Source organism: Rattus rattus, chromosome 7 (genome assembly GCF_011064425.1).
Source record: "Rattus rattus isolate New Zealand chromosome 7, Rrattus_CSIRO_v1, whole genome shotgun sequence".
Lineage (NCBI taxonomy): Eukaryota > Metazoa > Chordata > Mammalia > Rodentia > Muridae > Rattus > Rattus rattus.
The window spans coordinates 89,616,470-89,636,540 of NC_046160.1; the positions used below are offsets into that span (position 1 = coordinate 89,616,470).

General features: G+C 43.5%; 1 protein-coding gene across 2 annotated transcripts in view; it reads right to left on the minus strand.

Annotated features, from left to right (window-relative positions):
* Positions 1-213: 213 nt before the first annotated feature.
* The window catches only part of Ppp2r5e (protein phosphatase 2 regulatory subunit B'epsilon), a 148,541-nt gene continuing 128,683 nt past the window's right edge, over positions 214-20,071 (minus strand). For both annotated transcript variants that reach the window (XM_032907947.1, XM_032907946.1), the window contains exons 6-14: positions 17,855-17,985; positions 17,635-17,694; positions 16,647-16,755; positions 14,671-14,724; positions 14,509-14,559; positions 12,793-12,912; positions 9,904-10,031; positions 6,995-7,096; positions 214-1,564 (exon numbers count right to left, since the gene is read on the minus strand). In XM_032907947.1, the coding sequence (XP_032763838.1) occupies positions 1,465-1,564; positions 6,995-7,096; positions 9,904-10,031; positions 12,793-12,912; positions 14,509-14,559; positions 14,671-14,724; positions 16,647-16,755; positions 17,635-17,694; positions 17,855-17,985 (855 nt within the window). In that variant the 3' untranslated portion in view covers positions 214-1,464. The remainder of the gene's footprint in view (positions 1,565-6,994; positions 7,097-9,903; positions 10,032-12,792; positions 12,913-14,508; positions 14,560-14,670; positions 14,725-16,646; positions 16,756-17,634; positions 17,695-17,854; positions 17,986-20,071) is intronic.

Below are 20,071 nucleotides of genomic sequence, written 5' to 3' on the forward strand. Positions count from 1 at the left end.
AAGCTGCCTGCCTGGAAACAAACCCCACAACACACATTTGCCAGTACACAGCAATGCAACCACATCAGGTAAATACAGACTGCACAGCCGTACGTCACGACTTACCTACCCCTGTGGGGTCTCCCGTTAACACAGAGAGCCAGTAAGTACATCTAGAGCACAGCCCTCGTTTTCCTTTTTTTTTTTTCTTAAACAATTTGGTCACAATGCACCTTTGATATAAAAGCATTTTTTAAACTTTATTATTAATACTCAGGACATTAGGAATTTCCAGATTTTTTTCAGTAGCATTTGTAGAACCACTTTTGGTAACAAATACAGTAGTTAGGAATATGCATCCAATTCAGAACGCATAATGTTGATCCTGAATCCTTTCTGGCTAAAAACAGGGCTGGCGCTGTGATGAGCTATAGAACGAGAATCGACAACAACCGCTGGAGCATGTTCTGCTTCTCCCAGAGGCTGCACCCGCTTGTGCTGAAACCCTCTGTAAGTACACATTAGAAAGTAAGGCATCAACTCCAAACACGTCATGCTGTTCGCTCCTCTCGGGTCCCAGCCAGACCGCAGTCCTGGTGCTCAGCTTCACGGTTCTATCGCTTAGTGTTCTGTCTGTCTTACTTCATAGGAGCCAAAAGGATGTTCTCGGACGTTTCTAAATTGTCTCTGGTCTGGATGCACACCGACGTCTGCAGCCGATGCCGCAGGTGCGGGCGGGGCTGCTGCGCTCCACTGCCTGTTTTCAAAGGATTCAAGACACTGATTTGGACTCAGCACATCTGATAGGAACGAAGCCCGGCTTCCCTTTGCTACCATGCTTATCACCTCTTCTTTTTACTCCTAATCTGAAAACTAAAGGAGGACCAGGAACACCCAGTCGCTGGGAAGATGTTCACCCCACAGACTACCTTTCATCAGGGACCTCTGTGATTCACAGCCCCATTCCACGTGGACATTCGACTCATGAAGATGTGCAAAAGGAAAGGATGTCACATTACAGTCATGTCCAGAGGAGGGCGCTATACAAACTTATAAAGAAATGACAATCTTTTCTTCCTTTACTATAAATACATTTAACAGCTTAGCAGAAAGACAAGCTAAATTTAAGATTGTTCACATTTGAAAATTGTATCATACTCTCTGCTAGTGATAAATAAGGAACTCCTGATAATGGAATTTTAACATAGCAATTTCCCCAACAGATCCTGTAGACCTTTTGTTTGTTTGTTTTTAAAGAGGGTTAGAACAATGATTATGTTTGCAAAGTTCTGAGAGTCCATCTACTGTCCACACTCTGAAGTCCTTATGTTTCCCTTTACTTAGAGACAGGTATATACAGTGCTGCTGTAATAATGAGACAATGTGAAATCTACTGGAAAGCTGCACGATACAGAAAACGGTTGCTCCATCCTTCTACTACATAAGCGTGTGACCCACGGTTAGTGTGTCGCTGTCAGGCTGCTGTTAAGTCGGAATTATCCCATCGCGTCTAAGACCTCTTTTTAACTCCAGATCCTCCAATTTTTTCCACAGTTCTTCACGCTCCTTTTCTTTCTTTTTCTCACTGAGGGAAGAAACAGAAAACAGTGTAAACAACCGAGGGGTTGGTGGGAGTACCTCACACATGCCGGGATGGCCCTGAAGCACGGGCAGCCAGCATCCTGCCTTTTCCTTTTGGGTCTTCCCCTGTGTGGTTCTACTCTGATGCTCCCTGGCCGAAGGAAGCACTTACTAGTGAACAGTGGAAAACAAGGCTATTAAGGCTTACACTAACAGCCCTGTACGTGCAGATACAGTGTAAATTATAATCCAGTGACAATAACTGAGAAACAAAACTAGAGAAGATTTCTAGTGTCATTTATCTTAACACAATGTGCTTAGTGGCTTTTACATGCTCAGGGCCTTGTTAGAGCCCAACCTTCTATTTGTTCCCAAATAAACTCTCAAAAGAGGCTGAAATCGACTCCGACAGATAATGGACAAGATCCTAAAAATACATTCTCTCCTTTATTTGTGTCTATTTCCCATACAATGCATACTGAAACTGGTCATTTCTGAAAACACATGATCAAAACATATTTATATTTTATGTTATTTATATATTATAAAATTTTATTAATCATCTGCATAAAACCTTTGTGGACAATGGTATTATCATATATTAAAATTTTTAGTGAGCAAGCCTTCAAACTTGGTTAGATACCAATATGTAGTTATTAAATAGAGATACTTGGTTAAATACCAACACCAGTGATCTCCAGAACTTCAGACTGCACTGCTTGGCCAAGTTTACCACAATGGATAGGCCAAAACAGGTTCAATAATTTAAATTTGCCAAAGGTATTTCAAAACTTCAGTATTTTTTTTAAAAAAGGTTTAAATATCAATGAAGTAGAAAGTATATACTCAAAGAACACAAAACTGTATTATAAATTAAACACATCCACGCTTATTAGAAAGATTTCATCACATGAATTCTCATTTACTAACACAAATCATTTCATTACCGCTAGCTTACTGCAATGAGCTGGTGGAAGGATAACACTGTCAATTCACAAATTCAAACACGTCCTGAGCATGGGCGCTCTGCAGCCTCAGACTGGAGAGCCTGGCCCTCATGTGTCCTACTTCAGCAACAGCATGTTCTGCACTCGAGGACTCATAAAGACCACGGGAACTTTGCATGGAACTTCAGTGCTAAACACTATTTTAATAATCACCAATACTGGGCTGGAGAGATGGCTCAGTGGTTAAGAGCACTGACTGCTCTTCCAGAGGTCCTGAGTTTAATTCCCAGCACCCACATGGGAGCTCACAACTGTAACTCCAGTTCCAGAGGACCAGACATCATCTTCTGTCCCCTACAGGCACGCGGCACAAACATGCAGGAAGTCAAACATTCATATACATAAAAGAAAAGTAAATCAACACTTAAAAAGCCTTGAACCAATTAAAAGTAATTCTCATCTTCCTTGAATTAAGATAAAAAAAAATTTAAAATTTAAAGAAACCCAAATAATCTGACATCCCCATTGCTCTTGCAGAATATTTAATCATACAACAGTCATCTGTAGCTTCACTTCATAATTAATACTCCAGCAACTTAGGCCTTTAGTGTTTGGCTATCTTAAATTCAATCTGCACAGTGTGAATTTCAGCAAGCATACTGGTTTTCAAACATTTACTTATGCAATCAATAATTCTGACCTAAAACAACTGCATTTATAGGTACACGGGACAAGACAGATTATTATATATTATTTTTTATTTTTAAAAAATAAAGTTGGAATTTACTCGGAAAACTATTTTAGGCACTGGAGAGATGGCTCTGCAGTTAAGAGCCTACTGTTGCTCTTCCAAGGACCAGGGTTCAGTTCCCAGCACCTGCACGGTGGCTCACAAATGTCTGTAACTCCAGTTCCAGGGGGCTCCAAAGTCCTCCTCCTGCCTCTGCAGGTACCAGGCACATATATATTGCACATTTATGCATGCAGGCAAAATACTCATATACGTAAAAAATAAATACTTTTAGAAAAAGATGTAAGCATGTGATCCTACTTGAAGTTCAAGGTTAGCCAAGCTACTGAGAGGGTGTGGGCTTCTAGACAGAGAGCTGCCAGCCTCCTCACTCTGACTCTCGGTCGTCAGCAGGCTGCTGGGGAGTGACCACTTGTCTGACAGTGTAACATGGGTGTTATCTGCCTTAATAACGTTCTCGCAGAATGCTGACTTAAGTACATGGACATAAACTCTGCAGCTCAAGCAGCGCTTAAAGGACTTCTTTGGTTGAGGGAAGCAACTGTTTGGGAACTGAAACCCAGCACACCTTGTGGTAGTTCACACTACCCTAACCTGTAGCTGACACCATGACACCGGCATCTCACTGGAGCTCACTGGCACTCATCAGCTCTACAGGATGCAGTATGGTTTGTCTGGTGTGTCCTGTCCTTCTCCAGACGAGAGGATGCTGAGTTACTGCACTGCCTTCACACTGACGACTTTAGTTTTAAAATGTGGTCTCAGCCTCGGACATTCGCACCCTCCACGAGAAGCCACCACACTGCCCAGCCCCCTTCTTCCGCCCCAGGCAACCACTAGTCTGCTGTTTCCCTCCACTGGACTTTCATATAGAAGGAATTACATAGTGAAAAAACTCTATTTCTCATTTTAGTTGATTTTTGTTTTGTGTTGTTTTTTGAGGCAAGGGTCTCGGGTAGCCCAGACTGTCCTTGAACTCATTAACGATGGTCCTGCTCCTGCTCCTGCTCCTGCCTCCCAAGTGCTGGGATGACACACGCACATGCCTGGCTTCTAAGAGTTTACATACCTGATGCATTTCTCCAGGTCTCTCTCTGTCAATGGGAATCTTAAGACCTCAGCACACTGTAGTGCTGGGACCCTTGTCAAACTCTCCCCATTCCCCTGTACAGAGCACCAGTGCTGCCCTCCCCCACCCTGGACTGACAGTGTTAGGAGCTCACTCCACCCACCATTCTGATTTGTAATACTTTAAAAGTCTGCTTGAATGGACACCATCAACTTCCTGTCATCAGTAACTATAATCTCATATTTGGTTCTTTCAGCACAGCCCCACATATCCATGTTCAATTACTAATTAACAGTTACTGTCATTTCTATGGAGAAACCCATACTTCACGTGCTTGGTACAACCTTCTGTGTTTATTTGTTTGGCAAAAATAGTATCCTTTCTTTCTAAAAACAAACAAACAAAAAAACTATTTTCATTAAGGAAGTCCACTACGAACACATTAACATTCTAGCATATCAAATCAACTTCACATTTCTATTGTTTGTTCCTTTAGTTAAATCCGTTTAACTTTCAAGTGAGTATATAGCTTAGATTTTAAAAGATTACAAAATAACTTCACTGTGGAAATTCATTAAAGAAATCAGTTCAATTTGAAGTCAGGTCTCTCTCTGTGTGTGTGTGTGTGTGTGTGTGTGTGTGTCGATGCGGATAATGGAACTCTAACACACTGACACTGGACACAGAGCACAGGGCCTTTGCATATGCTAGCCAAGCACACCCTACCACTTAGTTACACTGAAGCTCCTTTAATATTCTTGATAAGATTTTACCTAGATTTAATCTCTGTTTAACTAAAATAACAATTACAGAAATTTATTTTGCCTTAACAGACAAATGCTATGCTCTATTTAATGACTTATCATGGTATTCCAGTTACCCTTAGCAAAGCCCTCCTTTTTAAATGTGTTTTTAATGTGTGAATACTTTTGCCTGCATGTATGTCTAAGTGCTCTGTGCATGCCTGATCCTCAAGGAGGCCAAAAGAGCATATTAAATCCTTTGGAACTAGAGTCACAACTTTTGGAAGCTGTTCTGGGTGTGGGACTTGAACATGGGTCCTCTGGAAGAGCACGTTCTTGATGATCCATCTTTCCAGTCTCCCTTAGCCCCTTTTTAAAAGATTTTAACAACTGCAGGTGAGGAGGCTCACTATGAATTGGTCATTCTAAACACTTGACAACATGGGTAAGTCAACAGTTACTTGGGTTTCAAGTGTAATACAGAATTGACATTTACCTCAAAAAATAATAGTTATTAAAACCATATTATGTGATTAAATGTTCCTCATAAACCACATATCTGTAACTTAAAAACAATCTCGGCCATGGTCCTCTGTCCCCAACTGTCCTATTCGTTGCCCTTTTCTTCAGTAAAACACAACTAACACATTCTAAATAAAGCAAAGCAAGAAGCAAGAGACTCACAGCAACACCGTTCCACGGGGTTCAGTAAGCCCAAGGCATGAACACCCACTGCTCTGGGCTCTTAAGTCCATGCTTTATGACCTAAAACTCCATGTTTGTATTCATGTGACCAGAGTCAGGCCAGAGAACCAATCCTAAGAGCTCCTTGTGCTTCCCTCAATCTCTGCATTATTATCTCTGGTGCTGTGAATAGGAATGGCCTCCAGAGGCTCGGAAACTTGACTGCTCGATCACCAGGGAGTGGCACTATTAGGAGATGTGGCCTTGGTGGCTTTGAATTTCAAATGCTCAAACCAGTCCCAGTGTCCCCTCTGCCTGTTGCTGGGAGTCCAGATGTAGAACTCTCAGCTACTTCATCAGCACGGTGTCTGCCTGCCTGCTGCAGTGCTTCTGATACAACGATAACGGACTAAACCTCTGAAATGTAAGCCAGCCTCAGTTAAATGCTTTTCTATATAAAAGTTACTTCGGTGCCTCTTCACAGCAACAGAAAGCCTATTTGAGAAAGTTAAATAAAGAGTAAAACTTGGGCCAGACATAGAGGCTCACACTTTTAATTCCAGCACGTGGGAGGCAGAGGCAAGCAGATCTGAGTCTGAGGCCACCCTGGACTGCAAAATGAGTTCCGAGACAGCCAGGGCTACACAGAGAAACCCTGTCTCGAAAAAAACTAAAACACAAAATAATAATAATTATAATATAAAAATAAAATGGGAGAACCATGTTAAAAAATATAGCCTTAAGCACTTCAGTATTTTCTAATACTAGACCATTAAAAGTTTATATTCTTTTCACTGCTCTTTTAGGTTATGATGAATTTGTTGGTTTCTAGACTAGAAAATAGGTTCTAGACAAATAGTGCCTGGTCTCTCCTGAGCTGGAGTAAGTACGACAGTCCAATTATAGCTTCAGTGCATTAGCAACAGCAGTCATCCCACAGGACTAACTACCCAATGGTTCTCTGAAGTGGGCCGGAAGGACTAGTCTGATGCCAGCCTCTTACCTTGTGGTAGAACAGAAAGAAAGAGAGAAAGGCAGTAGGCTTCATCAAAACCACACCATTGCAAAACCATCTCACTCAGTGGTGCATTAATGGGCACAGCTAAGGAGCATGCAGAGGGAACAGGTAAATAAAGAGACTGCTGTTCATGATCTTATGTGCAGCTGGGTAACTGTAGCAAAGTTCAGAAAGGACTCAATAGTGACAAGCACAGCAGACAAAAGAGCTTTAAAAAGTTACCGCTGACGATCTGACTTGTATGTGGCTGTCAGCTCATCAAACATAGTGCTGTTCATTTCCATAAATGCTTTCAACACGTTGTACACCAGCGCCACAATAGCCCTGTGAGGCAGAGAAGGAGAACGTACCCATCAGTCTTCACAATGGGGTGTTGAAGAGAAAAGCAGGACAGCTCTGGCATGAGTCAAGCCTCCTCTAGTATACATGTATACAAACTTTTACTGCGTTTTCCTTTGATAAGGTCGCTTACTTCTAATGTGCATCCGATCATCGTGACCCCACTACAACCTCTCTCCCAGTCTATTACCCTTACTGCCCCTATGAATCCCTTTCAGACATACATGTAGCACAGCACAGCACAGCACAGCACAGCACAGCACAGCACAGCACAGCACAGCACAGCACAGCACAGCACAGCACAGCACAGCACAGCACAGTGTGTAGGATAACTTCAAGTCCTGATCCTCCTGCCTCCAGCTGTCTAGTGCTGAGATTATGGGCATGTATTAGCACACCTGGTTTCCTATTCCCTTTTATACAACTCATTTCCACAACAAGAGATTTGAGTTCTTTACTGTTCAATCTTCCTGAGGGATGGCAAAGTTAAAACCAAATTTGTTCTTCCAAATTATTGCTACCCAGAGCAGACGTGCTTATGGCCACTGCATAACAGAAGGCAAGTTTAAAATGAAACTGCTGTAAGGGTAGGGGAGATAGCTCAGGTAGATAGGGGTGTGTGGGTATGGGGGCTGTGTGTGTGTGCGCGCGCGCGTGCGTGTATGCGTGTGTGTCTGTCTGTCTGTCTGTCTGTCCAGCTGGTGGTGTGCACCCATAATCCCAGCACGTGGGAGGCAGAGGTAAGAAAGAGCATTGAGACCTTAAGGGCACTGTACATATGTGGGCTATATACATACGGATACTATCTTAAAGCAAAGAAACAACAGACAGAAGATAGACAGGCAGGCAGGCAGAACTGTATAAACAAGCACCAGTGGTTAAATAAAATTACTTTCAAAGTAATAATTAAAATCAGAAGCTGTCCCTGTGAAATGAATATATAAATCGCTTGTGCTCAAAGACAGGCTACTAAGTCCCTCCAAGCTGCTTTTCCAGTGTGGTTGCATCAGTCTGTCTGTCCGTCCCTGCTCAATCTTCTGCTGACCCAATGTTCATGATGAAAACTGTCGACTGGTGCCAGATGCTCTTGGCCATAGGGCACTACTCCACAGCTAAGACGCCAAGCCGCTGGACGATTCTTCTCAAGCAGAACACACTCTTGGACAACGTGAGGACTGTGCTGTGACAGACATGATTCAGACGAGGCAAGAAAAGGTGTTTCCCTTCTCAAAACCTTCAAGGGTGCTTCTGTTTTGCAACAAGCTCCCTAATCTTACTAAGAAGGCATCTCTAGAGATGAGCGTCTGTGTTGGTGGGAATCTTTGTGTTAGTGGGAGCTCTGGTGTTTGCTACTCAGCTTCTGCTTGGTGCCCAAAAGAAGGCAAACTGAAGCTAAGTCTCAAGAATGGCTTTCTCGGGCTGGAGAGATGGCTCAGTGGTTAAAGAGCACTGACTGCTCTTCCCAACTGCTCTTCCTCAGGTCCTGAGTTCAATTCCCAGCAACCACATGGTGGCTTACAACCATCTGTAAAGGGCTCCAATGCCCCCTTCTGGTGTGTCTGAAGAAAGCTACAGGGTACTCACAAGCATTAAAAAAAAAAAAAAAAAAAAAAAAAGAATGGCTTTCTTCCCAAGGGTAGCACTGGAGAAGCACTGGATCCCGCAGTTACTGACACTGTCTAGAGCTGCTCTCCAGACCCTTGAGAGAAAGTCTATACAACGGGACTTAATAGCTCTCTTTTCAAAGTTCTATTATTATAGGAAGTATTATAGTTAGAAAATTAAAAAAAAATGTTATTTTACAACTCCAGGCAAAAATTAAAAGACAGACTGAATTATATGTAATAATTCTTCAATGCCACGTAAACATTCCTTTATTGCATAGAGAAACATTCAAAGGCATCTCAATATAAAACTTTAACTCTCCTGGGGCTAAATTAAACTTGTCCTTGAAGATTATAAAATTTATTCCCCTCTTCAAACTTTAACAACTGAGCTGGCTGCTGAGAAACGGATCTTCCTGTCAAACGTAAATCTCTTCAGACCACTTCTTCACAGCCCCTCAGCATCTCCTGATGCTGCCCCTGGGGAAGACTTCATGAGCCTCACTTCTTTTCTAGCCCGGTCTCTCTAGTACTGTTCCCCCAAAGACCTCATGCCTTTGCCCTCCTGAGCCCACAGGCTTCTGAACTGACAGGCACTTTTAACCCCTGTGTGTCTTTTTACATGGAAAACACCAGACCTTTGTCTGAAGGGACTTTCCCTATCACCACCTCTACCAAACTCCACTAAGATTCTACCTGAAGCCAGGTTCAGTCATTCCCCAGCACTCAGGAGGCTGAGGCAGGAGGATCATGAGTTTCAGGTCAGTATAGCCTATACAGTAAGATCCTGCCTTGAAGAAATTAACACATTTAATTTGAGCCCTGTCAGTCGATGCACATCCTTTAGGGCTCCAACACATTCCCAAAACACATCTGGCTACCTTCAGACAGGTCAGAGAGCCTCTCAAGTAAAAAGATATTTTAACTAAACAGTGCTATTTTGTTAAAATATGTCTGTTTTTCAGAACCCCAAAGAGCACCCAATTCCAGAGAGATGTTTATCTTGTTATGTGAGCACCTTTAACAATGGCCACAGCATCCGGTGCACAGTGAGCTGCGAGACATTTTACTAATGAAAGTGGAAAAGGAAGGGACATGAGACCACACAGGAGAGGGAGGACAGGAGAGGGAGGACAGGAGAGGGAGGACAGGAGAGGGAGGGAAGATGGAAGGAAACTGAAGACATACGGATTCCAATGCTCCTTTGAAATCCTATAAAGGCTGGAGAACATGATGGGAAGGATGACGTTCGAGTTTTCTTCTATCAAACTCATGATGTACTCATTATTCCAATAATAGAGTGCCCTTTCTGCCACCTTTAGGGAAGAAAAGGACAATTATTACACAAGTATAATCTTTTCAAACAAAAGTATTTTAAAAGGCTCTTTTTAAAAATCATTCAATGAAAAGTATAATTAAATATTAATAACTCTTTACATTTCCTAAGATTTATCTTTCAAGAAGTTGCGGGGTAGTTCATCAGTTTTGTGGTTGTTGTTTTCTCCCCGCATGGTAATTTCTCTTCTCTTTAAGTCTGTCTACACATCCCATCTCTACCCACACTCTTCACTACACAGTTCCCACACACTGTCATCAGCTGGACTTTCAGAGCTGCTTGTCTGGCTTAGATCTTGTTATACTCTGGTTCTTAAGTTTCCCCAAAGGCTTATGTTCAAATGTTTTGTCTGCAGCCTGTGATGCTGCTGGGAAAGCTGTGGGCCTTCAAAGCTGGGGTCTGGCAGAGGAAGTGTCACTGGCTTATTCATTTGGATCCTGTCCTCTGTCCACAATATTCTAACTTTTTTTAAAAAAATTTTTAAGGTTTATTTATTTATTTATTTCATATATGTGAGTACACTATCACTATCTTCAGACACACCAGAAGAGGGCACCAGATCCCATTATAGTTGGTTGTGAGCCACCATGTGGTTGCTGGGAATTGAACTCAGGTCCTCTGGAAGAGCAGTCAGAGCTCTTAACCACTGAGCCACCTCTCCAGCCCCACAATACTCTAACTTCATCTGCTGAGCCTAAGTTCCTCATCTTGGACTTGATGAATTCAAATGGCTTCTTTTATTTATGTAAATTGAGAAATCGTGATTTAGAATGAAAAGAAACAAGATTGCACGCACTGACAGACTGAGAAACTGGAGCCTTTCCAGCCAAACCTCTTGGGAGGTTCAAATCACTGCTGATCACTGGTCACTGGCCCCTGAGCACTTAGACGTACGTAGTCTTCAAGGCCCACTACTACGCAGAAGCCACTATGCTGTGTCCACTCATACATCACTGCTCTTAATCTGTAACTGGTGCCATCACTCCAGGTGGGAAGTCACTGGCACAAGGTCACATGGCTAGCAAGTGGCACATGCAGCAGCCTGCTCTCAACTCTTCCCTGCCGTCCCTAAAGATGGGCTAACAGCTGGGAACAGAGCGCCTACTATTTAATGGAAACTGTGATGGGGGCTCCGGAGCAGAATGAACAACCTATACATACATACACAGGGGCTACCTAAGGTCACGGCGAAGAGTCGGTGTGCATGACTCCAGACTCCTGGCCTCCAGGACTGTGGGGAAATCAACCTCTGCTCTTAAAGCTATTTGGTCTGGAACATTCTGTTATGGCAACCTGAGCCTACCACACACTTTCCCACTTTCTTCTTTTGTGTTAAGTCAAACCCAGGGCCCAGCAAGTGCATCTACTGAAGCTCATCCTCAGCCTAACAAATTACCCGTTCTTTCTGAGCAGAGTACCCAGGAAGTTTCTCTGACATGCTCTTTGTGAAAGATCCTTGCCTCCACTACACTAAAGCGCCTAGTGAAAATACAAAACTAAACAGTCTGTATGTTTGAGCAACTACAGATTTATTGCAATGTGCACAGTCTCTATACGTTGTTCTGAACTTTTCTGTGTCCAGCATGGACACCTCATACAATGGTGGTCTATCTACTTTCCTCTTTGTTCAGTGTGGCCTAAGCACTAGCTTAATAAACTAGTTCACCTTTCGACTTAAAGCCAGGCACAGTCAGAGCCTCAACCTGCCAGCTTACAGGACAGTCCACCATCAAATTAGAAGTGTGCTTTTGTGCTGTTGAACAGGATCTTCAAACGAGGGGCGGTATGACGAGTCTGCTAGATTTGTAAGATGGCCTTTTGGTAAGACAGCTACCAGGCAAGATAAAGCACTGTGTTCAACTCTGGTCTCTCCTGTGCGGGTTTCACAGCACTGCAGTCAGGACCTCCTTGAAAACACCAAGCACACCTTCCCTGCGTTCTCCCAAACAGCCACAAGGAGGCAGAGCAGGCTGTGGGAAGGTCGTGGGCTTCAGCGTTTTTTGCAATAAGCCACATTTAAAACAAAAATCCACTGACGCTCCCTTGTACACTTGGAACCTTGAGGAAGGCATGCACAGCCTCATCAAGTGTGGGACAGTTTGTGGGACAGCACACAGCTTCTCTTCCCGCCTCCTAAGGATTGCTGACTACTATTCCTCATACACTGAAGAAACCCCAGCAGCTCACTTCATTCAATTTACCCAAATTAAGTTATTTTACAGGTTCCAGCTTTGGTAACACATGTCTTCTTGCAGGGTATTACGGGAATTGAAATCAAGAGACAGAGACTGTTAGAGGCAGATGCTCAACATCAGGTAACAATTTGTTAACAAGTGGCAGGGGTTGGAGAGATGGCTGAGTCACTAAAAGAATGCTGACTGCCTTTTGCAGAGTACCCTGCAACCACACCAGCCAGCTCACAAGTACCTGAACCCCAGCACCAGGGGTCTGAGGTGCCTCTGGCCTCTGTGCACACTGCACTCATGTACACGTACCCACAGACAAACACAGAATTAAAAATAAAACAGTAAGTCTTTTTATTTTGGGGGGAGGGTCTTTTTTTTTTTCGGAGCTGGGGACCGAACCCAGGGCCTTGCGCTTGCTGGGCAAGCGCCCTACCACTGAGCTAAATCCCCACCCCCAGTAAGTCTCTTTTTAAAAGTAGCTAATGTCCATGAAATTAGCCCCAATGGGTTCACACGGCACACACCACTCTGACTCCTGTTCTCTTTACTACTAACCTGAAAATGGGGGCTAGAAACACACTTGGCAATTTGTTTAAACAAAGGTTCTTGGATTTTAACAAATTGTGATGGTTCAATCACATCCAAGATTTCTTCCAGCTCCCCAAGGAACATGACCTACAAACAGGAACAAAACACAGAATATGAGATCCGCCACCACTAAGATGCCCACATGATCAACTTTGCTTACTATGTTAAGTGTACACAGAAAGGAAGAAACAACAACCAAGAAAACCAGACATTATTCTATTTGTTTTGGCCTGAGATGATGGCTCAGTGGGTAAGAGTGCTTGCTTATGAAAGCATGAAGACCTGAGTTCAAATCCCCACATCCATATTAAAAGACAGGCCAGGCCATCTGCATGCCTGCAACCCCAAGTGCTATGGGGTGTTGAGACAGGAGCATTCCAGGGTTTGCTGGCTGCCAGCCTAGCTCCAAATGTATGACAGGTCTCTGTGTCAAGAGTTCTTCTCTGGCCTCCATGTGCATACCCTATCCACTGCCATATACACAAAGAACTCAGCACAGGGCCTTCTGTTAAAGCAAATGACTGGCCTCTCCCTCTTCAGGCCTTTGAAACTCTGCCCACTGCTAGCAACCAAGATAGTGAACACCCCCAACCAACCCCACTTTTTAAAATAATGGCTGAGACTCCTAAACAAATGTGCATTAGTCCCCACCACCACAATAGAACACAGTCACCTGTTTCCCCCTCCCTCTCCCTTGAGCACAGTGAATTTCATGGCCTCATGGCTGTATGCAAAAAAAAAAAAAAAAAAAAAAAAAAGCTTGAAGATCATACAATGGAGCAGAAAAATAGATTTAGACAGTTGTATAAACAGAATGAGAACTGATAATAAAGACATTACCTATGTATTCACTAAAGTAACATTAGGGAAGCCAACTAGGCAACTAAAATACGAAGGTGACACGTCTTTTGTATCTCAAGGTACAAAGGGCAGTACTGATTCCCTTTCCGTATGTTGTTAAGAAATGAGGTAACTGCTGAAGCTGTATTGACTAGGGCTGGATTCCAGCGGATGCGAGGAAGCGGCTCTTCCTGTATCGTCCTATATACCCCATCCTTTACTAAGACACATACATTCTCTTGGGACATAAAGCTGACAGGTGGCCTCTGCTTACAAGCTAAGAGCAGGCTTCAGGTCTGAGGTAGAGACAGTTAGCATCCATTCAAGCTACTGCTTAGGGACTCCCTCAACCACACGTGCTTAGGTGACTGTGTGTGCCTCATTCCTGGGTGTGTCAAGTTAATGGTGTGCTGTATATTGTGAGACTGTACAGTGTAAGCCCGCACCCATAGGACAATTTAACACGGGGGCTGAGCAGAAATCTATCTATAGTGGCAGCAAACCTTCCGTGCTATGCATAATCACTACAAAAGTGACCTCGATGGAGCTACGTAACTGGGCACAGGCGTGGTCAGGGTTACAGTGGCGAGAAGCCTAGGATTCAGAGTTCAGGAGGCAGGTTCTAGGCTATTGGCACACTCCCATTCAGTGTGTCTGGATATGCTACTAAACTTCTTGAAGCCTCAGTTTTATCACTAGTCAAAGCCAAGAGCACTGCCTGCCGTAGAACTACAGAACCAGGTTTAGATGAGGCAATGCGCGTGTGTGCTTGGCCTCACAGTGAGAGAGAGCTTGGCAAAGCACTGCCTTCACTACTGGCACTCTTTGATGCTAAGTACTTACCTCTTTTTGACTGCATGTTTTAGGCCAAAATTTCATTAACCCCCTAATAACCTAAAAGAAAAAGGAAGAAAAAATGGGGCGTTTAATGTTTGACATCATTTTAATGAAGATGTTTTTTTCTTAAATTTTTTTCACATTATAGAAAGGGGGAAAAAAGCTTACTGGTTCTGTAAGAGAAGGGTCTTTCTCCAGAAACTGTACTATACAATACGCCAGCTGCACAAGAAGAAGAGAAAAGGACAGAGCATTAGCTCGGTACAATGAAAGGTGGACGCACACAGTACCTCACTTCTCCAAAGCATTCAGACTCTGTGTAACATCACAATCACTTCATTTGAACCCTCATGAAAAAAAAATGGAATCCAGGTATGTTGCCCAGGCTGGTCTTGAACTCCTAGACTCAACATAATTCTCCCACTTCAGCTTCCTGAGTAGCAGAGACTGTAGCTAAAAGCTATGTTTTTTCAAGTCAATGACAAAATAAAAGGCTCCAGAGGAATTGTGTTCTTAAAGAGCACTGAGACTAGATTTTGGAGGCTACTGAAAGGCAGGGACGCCTGAAAAGATCTCATAGACATTCAAGTCCAGGCTACCTCTCAAGCTTCAGTTTCTATGGGGAAGCAGGCATTTTGTGGAAACCTAGGCAAATGCCTATGGAGGAAACCTGAGAACAAGGCCTCCTGAAGAGGTCAAGGTTACACTTGCCAAAGTCAGAAACTGGGGAGTTTCCCAGTCTCGACAGGAACGCTTCCAAATAACCACGAAATGGCATACCCTGCTGCACGGACTCAAGAGAAGTTTTCTAAAGGGCTCTGAAAAATCCCTCAACAGGAAACCTGTCCTCTTAAAAACCAAAATTTTGATGGTGTGCTAAATCTGGAACATATGGACTAATTCTTTCCTCAAAATACAGAGTTTCACATTTAAGAAGGACACTGCTTAGAAAAATGTGTCACATTTTAATGCAAACTCAAGAGAAGGGGGCCAGAGTCTCAGACACTAAACATAAAAACACCACCACACCAACTGTGCCTTCCAGTGACGAGCTTACCATGCCACGGGTGTAGTGCTCACTCAGAACAGAAGTCACAGTGACGCTTACACAGGACCTGGTGTGCATCCGTCTGCACTGAAACAACACACTCTACAGCCAAGGCAATCCTCCTGCCTCAACCTGTCAGGTGCTGAGATTATAGCTGCGGGGACCACACCCCACACAATCTGATTTTTAAAGTAATGAGGGATTTATAAAGAGGATGATGTGAGAATATTGATAGGTTAACTACTTCAGAAAGAATCTGCAGTGCTGTGATAAAGCACAAGGGGGAAGGGGGCAGCTGACAGCCCAGGGCAAAGTGAGACAGGACTAAGTATTCAAGAACATTTAGCGATTTAGGCAAGGCTCAAAGACGCCTCCCTCGCCCTAGCACACTCTTACATGCCCTATACGTTTACATCCATCCTACTACGGGCAATCTCTGAGGCAGGGAACCCTGTGAACATGAAGGTCTGCTATGAAATAACAGAGCAAAGCCCATTCCTACTTTAAAAATAGTTTCATGATTCTACTGTGCTGGCGGGTGAGGGTGGGGGGCCTGGGGGACATCCTCTCATACTTTTCTTGGGGAGTATTTTTAACCTTTGACATACCTTTCCTTACCAAGAAGGAGGGAAGGAGGAGGGGAGGGAGGGAGGGAGGGAGGGAGGGAGGAGGGAGGGAGGAGGGAGGGAGGAGGGAGGGAGGAAGGAGGAGGGAGGGGAGGGAGGAGGGGGGAGGGAAGGGAAGAAAAAGATAAAAAAGAAGAAGAAAAATAAGAAGAAAAGGAATAAGAGGAGGAGGGAGGAGGAGGAAGGAGGAGGGAGGAAGGAAGGGAGGGAGGAAGGAGGGAGGGAGGGAGGGAGGGAAGGAGGGCGACAGACAGACCAGACACACACACACACACAGACAATATCCTAAGAAACACTAAGTCCACAAACTTTTCATTTTGTTTCAGAAGATATACTTAAAACTAGGTGTGGTGGCTCACCCTTGGAATCCCAGCACTCAGGAGGAAAAGGCAGAAGACTGCAAATTTACAGCCAACCCTAGCCAATGGGGGAGACTCTGTATCAAAAAAAGTTTTAATTGAAATTTCTACCTGGGCATGGAAGAGTGATAAACTCCGGACAGTGTGCAAAGGGATCAACACTTTCACCAGGAACTGTTTGTGTTCTGCCTTAAGTGGTAAAGCGAAGCCATTGATAATACTGGGAGAAGAAGAGAGAGGTTAGCAAGGGGATCCCACACACTGAACCCAGACGAGCTGTTGTTAGGAGCTGGCTAACTCTTAATTCATATTTGTCCAAAAACCATAGCCAGCCCCTCCCACTAATGAATTCAATGCTTTTTTTATTTACTTCAACAGAGATCATTTATTAAGCAGGAATTTTAATTTTAACAGAAGTAAATTTATTGTGAACATCCAACAAACAGGCAGATGGTGCCCAAAGCTTCTTCTCAAGCCCTTGTTTTGTCCTCCCTCTGTTCCTCAGGAAAGTCGCCCACCAGCTAACTTTCTCTCACAACAGGAGCTGTCCATTTCCAGACCACCTTACTGGCCTGTTCTTTAACATCCTTGCGGTCTCCAGACACCCGTTCTCTTCACTCTTGAAGCCTCTGTCAGCCTTGGGAGGTCACTGGAAGGAGGCAGGCAGAGCCCACCTTTCCCTCCTCTTATTGGAAGGAAAGACTAAGCAATCGCTCTGCCCGGCTACCTCATCTTGGCTCCACCTCCCGGGGCAGCAGCTGCCTACAGCTCCACACCTGGCCTGCTTTCAGCAGACAGGAGAAGGACAGGTGGCCGACAAGCTAGGCCTAGAGAATAAGGTGTCACTGGCCTGATACCCAATTCTATCACTGAGTAAGTTCTGAGCTCCTTCAGGTCACTGTGGGAGTTAACAATAGGTAATTATGGAACAAAGAACAAAGTTAGCCCTTTAGAGTCACTTGGGAAACAGGCTAAGCACAGATGAGAGGGCAAGGTTCACAGAGCAGGAGCTCCAGGTCAGTCAGCATTCCCGCCTGCCCCCTGCACATGCCCTGCAGCATAAGGCGCACCTACAGCTGCAACTAAGGCAAGCACGTACCTCCCTAGTATTTCCAGCAGTTCAGCCACACCATTGAAGTGCTCTGTTTCATAAACAAACCTGAGAAGAGAAAGAAGAGAGAAGAAAGGAGAGGGAGGAGTGGAAGGAGTAGGGAAGGGAGGGGGAAGAAGTTAGCACATTACCTTCAACTACTGAAGGTTATTTAATGCTTTTACAAAAACATCAACTTTGCCCTCTTGCTTTCCCACCATCAACTTACCTTAGAAAAATATTGTTAATTTGTTTTCGGATAAATGCTCTAAGCCCGAGAAACTTGCCATAAATCCTGTGCAAGACTGTTTTTAAATAGTCCCGTTCTCGAGGGTCTTCACTGTCGAATAGCTCCAAAAGCTGTCGGGAACAACAGTAGAAGAGCAGACTGTCAGAGTCGGTTTAGCAAAGAACTTAGAAATTCTAGTGCTCCTTATTTACAATCCCTCTGTTCCTTTCTCCCCTCTTCTGAAAGCTACTAAAAGTCATTCCCAATATGGCAGTAGTCTTTGGGGAAGCCAGCTACACTGAGAAAAAGGGTTTATACACAGGAAAAGATCATGCTGCAGTAGCAATAACAGCCAATGCAGAGTTCACGTGATAAATAGACGACCGGTCTCTAAGCAATCTACATAGGTCGTTCCCTCTGTGAGGGAGCTCTATCCTTGTCTTACAGATAAGCAAACTGAAGCACAGAAAGCTTAAGTAACTTGCTGGTGATGTCACAGTGAGAAGCATCAGCACTGGGATGTGAACCCACCGAATGCCTAAAGTCCTTGGCCTTCAATACTGTGTGTCACTAACTCCTGGGCTTTTCAGTACAAACAGAAACATAAACTCAAGTCCCTCCTCTCTACCAGAGGCCCAAGAAGAAACAACCTAACCCAAAGCAAACACTGAAATCCCCAATGACCCCAGCAACATCGTCAGTCTAAACTGTCACCCAGTGTCACAGGGTGGACGTCTCGTCAAAGCAAACAGTATTATGCTGTGTGAATGGTATGATTTAGGTTTGGATCATTTACAACTGTAGCCACAGAATTCTGACAACATGGTCCCAAATCTCATGCCGTAAGAGAGAAAACAAGTTCAATCTTCAGAGAAGTAGCCGGGGCCACTTTGGATACGATATGATTCTTGTAAGAAATCCCAAAGTTCTTGTTTTGTAACACGTGTTCAAGAGATGGGAATAAAGCTCAATGACAGAGTGTTCTCGTTCTCTCTCTCTCTCTCTCTCTCTCTCTCTCTCTCTCTCTCTCTGTGTGTGTGTGTGTGAGTGTGCATGCATTTATATATAAGCATTATACATACTGCAAATACAAATGGACTCAAAATGGATAATCAACTTAAAGAGTAAATGATAAAGAAAACATAAGAAAAATCTTCACATCTCCAAATCAAGTGATTTTTTTAAACTCTGACAAGAAATGAACAAAACAAAACAAAGCAAAATTAACTGAACTGAAAGCACTGGGGCTGGTTGCACCGTCCTGTAAGTATGTTTAAAATGAACTGGAGGGTGGGGAGATAGGGGCTACAGGGACGATTTCCATGTAAAAAGCTAGATGGTACATGCTTATGATCTCAGCACTGAGGAGACAGAAAGACACATGGGCTCACTGGCCAGGCAACAGTGAGCTCCAGGCCCGTGACAGATACTGTCTTCAACAAAGGTGAATAGCACCCAACGAATGACTGATCACCAGCCTCCACATGCATGCACATACATGTGCACACACACCTGAACCCCCATATGGGGTGACTTTATGTTATATAAATTATAATTTGACAAACCTGCTAGTTTGTAAAAATGATACTGGGAAAATTTCTCTGAAAGAACAACAAACTTGGAAACCCTCCTGAACATTATTAATTTTTTTTGTTTTTTTTAACATTATTAATTTTAATATGTTCATGACAGTTACAATAAAGTAAACCAACTCAGCATGCAAATAAGAGCTGCCTACCTTCATTCTCACAAAAGGCTACACATGCACTATTATATATATTTATACATAAATGAGTCCAAGCGATGGAGCTGAGTGACAGCAAAGGGGACAGTAATCACATGGACATCATTTGGTTTTATTTTTTTTTGTTTGATGAAAGACAAGTCGGGGCAAAATTTATTAACTAGAAATAAACTTCAAATATGGCAGGAAAGAAAAACTAAAGAATAGTCTGGACAGTGAACCAATACACGTTTGGCTTCACAGTGCTCATATTCATCATCTGTTCTGTTGTTCTAAGTTGAGTATTTTGAATAAATATTTACTGGTGCATACTAAGGGCTGGCCAATGGGCAAGGAGGTGCCAGGGATATAGTGATATGGAAGTCAGATATACGCTGCTTTCAGAGTCTAATGATGGATGAGAATAAACAAAGAGCACAAGTATTTCAAGATGCTGTACGAATGAATAATGGATCTGCCGACTCCACTTGGAA